The sequence below is a fragment of the Phaenicophaeus curvirostris genome, chromosome 19, assembly GCF_032191515.1.
Source record: "Phaenicophaeus curvirostris isolate KB17595 chromosome 19, BPBGC_Pcur_1.0, whole genome shotgun sequence".
Classification (NCBI taxonomy): domain Eukaryota; kingdom Metazoa; phylum Chordata; class Aves; order Cuculiformes; family Cuculidae; genus Phaenicophaeus; species Phaenicophaeus curvirostris.
Genome location: NC_091410.1, coordinates 15,070,036 through 15,080,576, shown reverse-complemented (window position 1 = coordinate 15,080,576; position 10,541 = coordinate 15,070,036). Strand labels below are relative to the sequence as shown.

Here is a 10,541-nt window from a genome sequence, read left to right as displayed (position 1 = left end):
ATAAGGAGCACGAAGGAGCTGGTTGCTTGTGCAGGGGAAATCCCTGCAGTGTTGGGCAAGAAAACTTGTGCTGGGAGCCGATACCTTGAAGGTAAAGAGGGTTATAATTTGGTTTCATTGGAGGGGGCTGGTGCACGGTGGAAAGAATCGTAGAGTCGTTAAGATTGGGAAAGACCTCCAAGATCAACCCGTCCATCCCCACCGTGCCTCTAGACCGTGTCCCGAAGTCCACACGGGTTTCGAACTCCTCCGGGGACGGGGACTCCTCCCCAACACCCCCGGGGTCCTTCTCGGAGCGGCACCCGGGGTGAGCTCAGGCTTCGCGCCCGCGCGGCCGCTCCGAGCGGGGCCGCCCCGGCCCGGCCCCCGCGCCGCAGGCCCCCGGCTGCCATGGCAACACGCGGGCCAATGACCGGGCCGGACGCTGTTGACGGGGCGGGGCGTCGCCACGGCAACGCGAGAAGCCTCCGGAGCCGCTACTTAAGGGCGCGGGGCGGGCAAGGCCCGGCGCGTTCCCGGTAGCGGCGCCCCCGCAGCCCCGCAGCGCGGCTCGGGGGTCCCTCATCTTTTTTTTTTGTCCCCCTTCTTTTTTTTTTTTTCCAGAAGCTTCCTGCTCTCTCGGGAATTTCGGAGGTCGGGAGACGCCGGTGGGACAGGGTAAGGGGCGGTGGCGCCGGGCCCGGCGGGGCGGGGCCTCGCGCGGCGCTCGCTATTATTTTTATTGTTGCTTTTATTGCCATTTTTATCGGCCCCCCCGCGAGTATTTCTGGGACCTCCCGTCCCGCGGGCGCAGGAGCTCGCAGGGGCTCTGAGCGGTGGCGGCGGGGGCCGGGTCCCCGGAGCCTCGCCCCGCGGCAGAGCCCCCGGCGGGGCCCCGGCGCAGGGTCCCGGCCCTCCTGCCCGGAGGCGCGGGGTCCCAGCCCGGCAGCAAAGGCAGGCGCCGTATCCTTAGCCCGGGAGTCACCGAAGCCTGAACCCTCCGGCTCGTTCTGAGTCAGGGAGTGCTTGGAGGGGGCGTCCGTGCTCCCCCAGCCCGGATCGGTTTAGGGGTATGAGGTGAAGGAAGGAGCAGAAAACAGACGAAACCGAGGGAAGTTGGTAGCGGGGGGGACTTCAAGATATTCTGTCGAGGTGTTGGATCCTGAGATTTTGTCCTGCTAGTGGCCAGTGGGAGAAATATCCTTGCTCTGAGGACCGGCAGGGGAGGATTTTGGTTGCTTGAATGTCTTTTTGTTGGTTTTGTTTGTTTGTTTGTTTTATTTTTGGTTTTGGGTTTTTTTTAAATACTTTCTTTGGCCGAAGGCTTGCTGGGCAGTGCTGCCCCGCTGGGGTTCAGGTGAGGGGTTGAAGGGATTTCCTAACGGTTCAGGGCTGCTGAAGCACCCCAGGAGGTATTGCAGCTCTGGTGTGCAGCACTCCAGGGATGGATCTCACCCAGCATCACCGAGAGCACCCAGCCCCAGCCCTGCCCAAGTGCGAGAGAGTGGCTGCGCCTTGGGGAGTCTCAACCCTCTCCCTTTTTTTTTATTGCAGGGTCTGCCTGTTCCTTCCCTCCCCTTCACCTGCGTCCAGTGAATGCAAGAGCTGCCGATGCGTCGAGGCATGGCTGAGGGGTGGCTGAGCCACCTGCAGGCTGGACGGGACAGGGGGCACGAGGGCAGCATGAGAGACTCAGACGACCTGGACGACAGCCTGACCAGCCTCATGTGGCTGCAGGACTTCTCAATCATCAGTGCCAGCATGGGCAAGTCCTCCTACTGCCCCAGTGGTCCAGACCCCCATGACTGTCATAGAATCCCCAGTGTTGCTGCCCCATGCTCACCCTTGGCTGCTGACCCAGCGTGCATGGGCATGCCCCACACTCCCTGCAAGCCCATCTCCTCCTCCACCTTGAGGACGGTGCACCATGCCATGGCCATGCACACCCAGCTTGCAGAGGACATTGACTACAAGACCAATCCACACATCAAGCCACCCTACTCCTATGCCACCCTCATCTGCATGGCAATGGAAGCCAGCAAGAAGCCTCAGATCACCCTCTCTGCCATCTACAAGTGGATTACTGACAACTTCTGCTACTTCCAACATGCTGATCCCACCTGGCAGGTAGGAGATTTGGAGACCTCTCGCCTTGTCCTCTCTCCCTACAGGGCTGCAGAGGTCTTTCCACAGCCTCCATCATGGAAGGCAAGATCCCATGGAAATGCTGAATCTCACTATGAGGAGACTGGCACTGGCATCTGGTGCGGAAGGGCAGTGACAGGAAGACCTTGGGTGTGCAGAAATGCCACAGCCATGAGGACAGCAGAGGGAAGGAGCCATTGTAAGAGAGAGCTCAGGACATTCTGGGAGTGGGGAGGTACCCGTTCGGCTGCTGGTACCTGCGGCTCCTCTCGGCTCTGGGGCAAAGATACCTCTGTCCCCAGCTCCACCTTTCTGGAGCTTTCATGGCATTTTGAGTCCCTCAGAGCTCAGCATGTATGAAATTGCTGGGCTGAGCATCTCTGGGTACTGAGGACCCATAGGAGAAGGATGGAGAGATGCTCCCGAACAAATGCCTTGTTCGGGAGGTTCAGAGCAGAAATAGTGCTGCTTTCCAAGCAGGGCGGAGGTCAAGTTTCCTGTCCCCTTGGAGAGGTGAAGGAGTCTTCATAGTTGTGATGAGCTGGTGAGGACTCAGAGGGAAGCTCGACAGAGGTCAGTTAGGGCTGCTGTCCCCAGCTAGCATCAGGGTGTCCTTGGGGGGTAGGGGACAGCCCCCAGGCTCGCCAGCTTTGGGGACAGCATAGGGGCTTTTCCCTGTCATCTTGGCTCGCTGCTCTCCTCTGTCACATGAGAGGACCTCCAGCATGTGAGGCTATCTAGGATGTGGCAGGACAGTAGGGACCTGGGTGGCTTGTCACTCCACTCAGGTTATTCCCAGCCCAGATCCACAGCATACAAGTGATCCTGACAGCAGTGCTCACCCAGGCAGGTCTGAGCAAAACCCCTACAACTCCCCTGGCCAGGTATTGCCCACCTTTACCCCAGACAGGTGGATCTCCAGCAGCTCTTGAAGCCCATCACAGGGAAGGGTACCCCACTGGTCTATCTCCAGGGCCACCTGGGTTCCCCAGTATCCCCTGTGCTGAGGGACCTGTGGAAACGATTTGAGAGGGGGAGCTGTGTGCCAACATGTTGATTTTCTCCTGCAAACTCACAGCTGGATAATGACCAAGTTTTTAATTAAATGTGTTTATAAAAAAAAAAAGAAAGGTTTTTCAACCCCCCTTTGCAGAGATGCAGGGGGTTCATGGGATTGTTGCAGGCAGGAATGATAAATATGTTACTGGGCGGGTAATGGTGGAGAGCGGCCTAGGCTGAATGAAGCTAGGGACGGAGAGGGGAGATGGGGAGCAGAGAATTCAGCCTTCAAGTCTCTGACACTTGTAAAATTTTGTCAAACTGTAAATTTGGAGTTACCACTGCCTGGATTGTTTGCAGGGATATCTGTGTTCCTGCTGTGCCTTTCTTCTTTTTCCTTTTCTTTTTTCTTTTCCTTTTTTTCTTTTCCTTTTTCTTTTTTCTTTTTTTTTCTTGCTTTCTTTTTCTTTTTTTTTTCTTTCTTTCTTTCTGAGCCTGTGTTCTCATCCCCTATCCTGATTCCCATACGTGAAGACAGCCTGGAAAGGTCATGCCACCCATACTCGGGGAGAGGGGGGAGATGGATATATTCCTGTGGGAGCTGAGTGCTTTGGAGAGTAGCCAACACACCCAAGGAGCTTCAGCCCAGAGGAGGGTTTTGTTGTGTGTGTGTGTGTGTGAGTGTATGTGCGTGCGTGTTTTTCAACAGCTCTAAGCATTCAAGTCCTGTTTTTCCTATTTGCCACTACAGATTATGGATGAATAAGCATAAAGATATCCAGGCAACATTAAAAAAAACCAAACCTCTACCATATCCAATCTCTTAATACAGCCTTGGCTTTGTGGAGTCCAATGTAGGGTTATTTACCCAATAACTGAGTTTCCTTTCTGATTATTCACGTCACTCCAGGCACATTCATGGTTTCAGAACAGCTAAATGGGAGCAGAAACTCCTCTCTTTCTTTATTCCCCCTGTTTTACACACACACACCCCCCAACCCCGTTTGTTTGAGTGGTGGGTGATGAAGATGGGGTGATTTCACACTGACCTTCTGCAGGTCAGGAGGCACTCTGGAATCATGCAGGGCTGTGGGGGCAAGGGTTGCAGCCCATGTGTCTCTCCGGTGTTGCCCTTCTGTTTTGAGTCAGCCTAGGTGTGGTGCCTGTTTTTTTTCCAAATCTTTTCCTGTCAACACTAGCAATATGTATAGATGAAATAATGGATGCAAAGAAGGCCCTGATGATGCCATCCCCCATGGTGCTGCCATGTGTTTCCACTTGCAATGGGGCCATGGCCACATCTGTGTAAAGACCCTCCTTTTCCTCCTTAACCACAAAGGAAGACCTGACCACCTCCAGCTTAGCTCCATGCCTAGGGCAAGCCTGGCTGGTTTCTCCCAGTGCTCTGTACAATCCAAAGGCCCAAGGCCCCGGATTACAGCCAAGGAGAGTTGCCCAAACCCTTCCCATTGGTTGGCAAGTACAACCTGGAACCTCTTGGCTCCTGCCATCTCTGGCTGAATTAGAGAGAAGGCAAGAAAACTCTGCTGGTGACTCAGGGACAGGGGAGTTTCTGCTGGGCACATAGCCTGAGATGTCTTGATGTTGCCATTTCTGCTTTCTTTTCCCAAAGGTCCTTGCTGAAAATGTGCTTTTCCACCAGGCTCCCCATGCAGGTAGGTGCTTTGGCAGTAAACAAGCACTCATCCTTGTATTTTTTTCTTCTTTTGGGTCTAGAACTCCATCCGGCACAACCTCTCCTTGAACAAGTGTTTCATCAAGGTGCCCCGAGAGAAGGGTGAGCCAGGGAAAGGTGGGTTTTGGAAGCTTGACCCTCAATACGCTGACAGGCTCAAGAATGGTGCCTTCAAAAAGCGGAAGATGCCCCCAGTGCAGATCCACCCAGCCTTCACCAAAAAATCTCAACAAGAAGCGCGGTGTATCCCCAGCCCAGCTGCTTTGGCTTGCACCTTCAATAATGTCCTCGAGATCAATATGGAGTCACAGCAGCTACTGAAAGAGTTTGAAGAAGTCACTGGTGACCAGAACTGGAATCCAGCAGATGGCAAAGCAGGGCACAAGCGCAAGCAACCCTTGCCCAAGCGAACGGCCAAGGTGTCTCGGCTTTCCAACTCTGCCTTGCTGACCCAGGAAGAGCAGACTGAGCTGGGATCGCTGAAAGGTGACTTTGACTGGGAAGCCATCTTCGACACCAGCCTGAACGGAGACTTCTCCACTTTTGAGGACCTAGAGATGTCGCCTCCAATGAGCCCCATAACACGTGACCTGGACTTGACAGTACACGGCCACCACATCGACTGTCCTCAGGGGCAGGAGCAGGTCCTCACTGAATCCAGCCAAAACAATCTGGACTTTGATGAAACCTTCATGGCCACTTCATTCCTTCAGCATCCCTGGGATGAAGGGACAAATGATTACCTCTCCAATTCTGTCAATGTGGAGCAGTTGTTTGAACTCAGTGATGCCTCTTTGCCAGCAGATGTGAGTGACTGGAGCAGTCTGGCATCCCTCTTATAAGAGGCCAGTCACCATTCAAAGCTCACACAGACTTTAGTAGGATGATCCTCCTGTGTTGCTGGGACTTACAAGGGCCTAGAGACAGAGACATCCACAGTGACTTCTACCAGCTGCTTCATAAGATTAGTCACAGAAACACCGGGGAGGAGAAAAGAAAAAAAACCACCACCACAGGCACTGCTTGATATATCTTTAAAGGACATATCAGAAGTCTCTAGTCCATGAGTTTCCTCAAGAGAAGAAATATAACACTACTTATTTTTTTACTTTTAAGTGAAGAAATGTGAATTATCATGGTTTTTTCCCCATGGAAATGGACCTGGTGTATATTCCTTCAGGGCTAAAGGAGAGCATCTGCTAAAGCCCATCCAAGACATGAGATTCATAGTGGCTTAGGACTTAGTAGACTCAGTGCAATTTCCTCTCTCTTTCCTGTTTCTGTCTAGGGTTGTTGGCAGGTACAGTGTGATAATTAGCTAGCAGGTAAATAGAGGTCCCTTCTGGATTCTCCGAGTTCAACCTCCCTCCTGACTTGTGCCCAGGGAAGAAGAAAAGGTCTATAAATTGGGCAAGTCTGCCTCTTTAGAATGTTTTTATATAATCTATTATATATTATATATTCAAAGAAACCTATATTTTTAGCATTAGAATTTCTAAATACTGGGGGATAGGGGAAATGCAGTTTGGGAGTTGTTTTATATTTTCACTGTTATAAAGGCTTGTGCTCATTGTTCTGGAAACCCAGACCACATGAGGGAGGATTCCTGCAGCAGCAGCAACAGGTTTTGTTATGGATCCAGGAACTGACTCTGACAGGAGATGAGCAGCAGGGACCAGGGTGCTCCCAGAACTGATTTTCATATCTTTTGTACCCAAAACCTCTGCTGCGGTTGCTGAAGGGTCTAGACCACCACAAACACTCCCTGTCTTTCACCAGTTGATGTGGGCCCCCTCTCCCTTTTTTTGGTCCAAGACTGTCTCACTCTACTTCTGTTGCTCATCCATCAGGCTCCAAGTGGCTGCCAGGGCAATGCAGGACCCTAATTAAGGATGCTCTTTTTGGGGAGCTGTAAGGAAACACCGTGGTGTAGCCATCAGCTGGTGGCAATGGGGCCACTCCACATCGAATGCTTCTAGGTGGGACCAAAGAGGAAAGAAATCCATATTCCGGCTCCATCCAGAAGCTCAGGCCAAAGACTATGTGTGCATCGGGCTTTGAGGACAGCAGCAGAGATGAAGTCCCATCCAGCTGGGAGCGGTTCATCAGCTGGGAGAGCAGCTGGGATTGACATGGACTGAAGTTTTGGCCCTTTGTCTCAGTATGTACTGAGAACATGGCAGGATCTCTGCAAAGGAGCTCAGAAGCATTTCAGGAGCAGAGCCAAACTGCGCTGAAACTTGAAGCTCTTGAGAACCGAATTCTTCACCTCTCCTTTGCTGTAGGTAATTAGAGGTAGAGTAGCCATCAGGTAGGAGTAAGCAGAAGCTGTAATTTTAGTGGTGTGTCAGACTTGCTGAAAAGTGGAAGATTGTAAAGAGTTTCTTTTTTGGTTACAAAAGCATTTAGGACCTTTAATGTGAGCAATATAATTTAGTGAGAGTATAATTGTAGTGTAAGAATCAATAAACAAGCCTTAAAAATACATAAACTAACCTTGGAGTAATATGCACCCAAATCTGGGGAGAGGGTTGGCGCTGCGGAGGTGGGGGCCCAAGTCCTGTATCCCCTTTGTAAAGTGTGGGGTGGGCTGAGAACTGATACCTTCAGCTCATGCAAGCAGCAGAGCTGGGGTCAGGTCTGCAGCTTTGCTCAAGTGCCAGCATCTGAAGTCTCCTGGCATGCCACTACATGGCTGGGGATGGTGTCCTGAGGCCAGGAAGCAAGGGCTATGTGTCTGGGTGGCTTTGTGGGTTGCTGTAGATGTTTTTATCTGTATTGGCAATGCTTCTTTTTATTTGTTGTTTTTGTTATATTTTCCTGGTTTGGGGCTTCTGTACTGATGCTGAAGAACTGCAGAGATTTGTGTGCAATTTAACCTTTTTCATGGAAAGTTATTTACAAAATAGTAATAATAATAAAAAATAAATTTTAAAAATGGAGAAGAAAAAGCCCTTTTGCCTCCTTATTTCCCTCCAGCCTGCCTGGCTCTGTCTGCCCCTCTCCCTGTGAGGTAGGGGACATCTCACCAACCCTGGTACATGGGTGCTATCACCCTTCTCCACAGCCTCACAGCAATTCCATGTGGGGAAAGTGAGGCATAAACTACTGCCTGCGTGGCAGTAGTTACATCTTGCCTCTGCAGCATAAGGGTGGCCATGCCTGGTGTCCAGTGTCCTGGGAGCTGCTCCCAGCCCCTAGGGCATCCTGTGGGGAGCCTCTGGGGGTGACATGGTATGGGTGCCTGGGACTATCCCTCTGCTTATCTCATATCCCCACTCATCCCTGTAGGTGCCCTGAGAAACACAAGTGGCTTCTGAACCCTCCTGAGTACAGGACAGGCAAGAGGAGCTGCATGGAATCCACAGAAATAGCTGAGCCCTTGCAAGGTCAATTATGCTGAGGAGCAGTCGGACTCTGCCAAGGCAGGGAAGAAGAGCAGTGTTTGCTCAGCTGCTGGTGCAGGCAACATGGGGGACGAAGGGTCCTGGGGAGACCCATAGGGAGGAGAAGGTGGCTTGGTAATATGGGCCGGGTAAGAAGCTGGCTGAAGCTAGGATATGGGGCAGTGCTGCCACTTGGGATGGTGGGAGAAGGAGGCTGGAAGGGGGCCCTGCTCAGTGGCTGCCTGGTCCTCCCCACCACATCTGAGCATCTCCAGGGACAGAGATTGCTGTCTGGACACTGCCTGCGGCTTGTCCAGGTTGGTGCCTTGGATGGACCCACTCCAGGATGTCCCACTCTTCTTGTGCTGGATACACAGCTCTTCCTATCTCCCCAAGATGTGAGATCGCTTTTCCAGCGATCTACTGGATTCCATCGGCACCAGTGCCTGGTGCACTGCAGCAGTCAATCAGTTTGCTCAGTGGTCACAGCTGCTCCCAATCCAGCCAATCTCAACCAAAAATAAGGGCTGGGCTCTCTGCAGGGGTTGGCTTTGGCAGGTTTGTGCTTTGTGTTGGGAGGGCAGGATGTAGCCCTTTGGATGAGGAAGGGTTAGCCTCGTGGGGGATGGCTTTGATGTGTCCGGGAAGAAATTCTGGAGGCAGATCTGGGCTCTTTCTTCAGCTCTGGGACATTGGAGACCATAAACACAAAAAGGCAACAAGGAATTCCCTGTCCTGGCTTCTTCTATCTGCTCACAGCTGGTAATACCAGCGGAGCTGCTCTTCACTTCTCCCCTAAAATAAGGCAGCTACCTAAAATAAGGTAGCAAAAAGCTGACAGCCCCTTCGTTCCTCTGTTCACTTCTTTACTTTGTTTTGCCAGGCACAACCGTGCAATTCCGGTTTTTAAACTCCCCGGGAAAAAAAAGAGAAGCCCCCAGAACTCCCACTCTACTATGGGTTTGAAGAAAGATGCAGCATTGCCAGGAAAACATATTCCAGCCTGATGGAGCCAGTTGGGGTTTTAAAGTGAGAGAGGGTGAGTACAAAGGAGGCACCAGGCGAGGCCTGAAACAAACTCGTTTTGTTCAGGTTGTCAAAGCAGCAAAAACAACTTGGATGTGATATTTTTTTTTTCCTTTTGATGGGATGGTTTGGGGCGTGCGGGAGTTATTTTTTTTAAGCAGCAGCCAAGGAGACGCACAAGCTGGGGGTGCCGCCGGTCGGGAGCGTCGCGTCCCGCGGGTGCGGGGCCGGGGAGCGGCTGCTGCCCGCACGAGGCCCTTGGGTGCGGGGCGGAGCGCGGTGCCAGGAGCGGCGCCGGCTCCCGGCGGCTCTCGGCCTGCCCGGGCTTGCCGGGGCGGCGGGGTTGCAGCCCCTGGCCGGGGCTGGGCCAGCCCCGCGGTGCCCCGGCTCGCCCGGCACGGGGCTGGGGGTGGGTTGGGGACCGCCGGGCTGGCGGCGTCCCCCGCGCCCTTTGCGCATCGTGCAGTGAAATCCCAGGGGAGCTGCGTTTCGGGGCATTTTGCCGGTGGCATCTGCCCAAGCGGGTCCGGGATCCAGCTCCAACAGCTCCCGGCACGCTCAGCCATCGCAGCCCCAGACAGTTATGAAGTACATGGCAATTATTCCTTTATTATTTATTTCTGCTATTCCCTCAGCTGCCCCCTCATCCATCATCCTTCCCTGATGGGCAAACATTGACACCTTAAACCAATCTCCCGTTCTCAGAGAGAGAAAAAAAATATACGCATAAGCCCTTCTTTTCTCTCCTTTTCTGGCCGTGTCTTTCTTTCCCTTCCATTGAGTGCGGGGCTGGCATGGAGCCATTCTGGCAACAGCCGGCTTTCACTTGCTAATCATCCTAAATATTGAAAATCAACGCCTAGAATAAACAGCTCAAAGATTGGGGCCATCTATGCTCTGTTTGGAAATGCAAATCTTACTGCCTTTTGTTTTCCTTGTGTGGATTTGGTGCGGTGGGTTTGGAGGAGGTCACAACTCGGGGGTTCTCCCTCCACCTCCAGATTTTTCTTTTCTTTTTTTTTCTTTTCTTTTAATTATTTCCCCCCATCGTGAAAAATTCAGTCCGTTTTAACATCCCAGGCCCGGACAGCCAGAGCGGTGGAGGAAAGAAGGGGCAGGCAGGGTGGAGGATGTAGGGAATAGACTTGCCTTGCATAGCAATGAATGAACCTCCAAAGTTTGGGGAATAAAAATGGGTTCCTGAATGTGCATCCAAGAGTTCATCTGAGTGAGAAATCTTATGGAAACAGTGGTTGGGCAGGGAGCTCCATCCTTAGTGCAGACACAAGTTGTGGGGGTACAGGCACTGG

At 52.5% G+C, this 10,541-nt stretch overlaps 1 protein-coding gene across 1 annotated transcript; it reads left to right on the top strand.

Moving 5' to 3' along the window:
- The first annotated feature begins 581 nt into the window (after positions 1-581).
- FOXJ1 (forkhead box J1) lies at positions 582-7,126 on the top strand. The gene is made up of 3 exons (XM_069872817.1): positions 582-657; positions 1,534-2,106; positions 4,861-7,126. The coding sequence occupies exons 2-3, from the start codon at positions 1,576-1,578 to the stop codon at positions 5,659-5,661; spliced, it is 1,332 nt and encodes a 443-aa protein (XP_069728918.1). The 5' UTR covers positions 582-657; positions 1,534-1,575; the 3' UTR covers positions 5,662-7,126.
- The last annotated feature ends 3,415 nt before the right edge of the window (positions 7,127-10,541 follow it).

Excerpts from the sequence above, each read along its gene's own strand:
- FOXJ1 (XM_069872817.1), top strand. The coding sequence starts at position 1,576 with ATGCAAGAGCTGCCGATGCGTCGAGGCATGGCTGAGGGGTGGCTGAGC. Across the intron at positions 2,107-4,860 it reads ATGCTGATCCCACCTGGCAG|AACTCCATCCGGCACAACCT; the intron begins GTAGGAGATTTG and ends TTTTGGGTCTAG.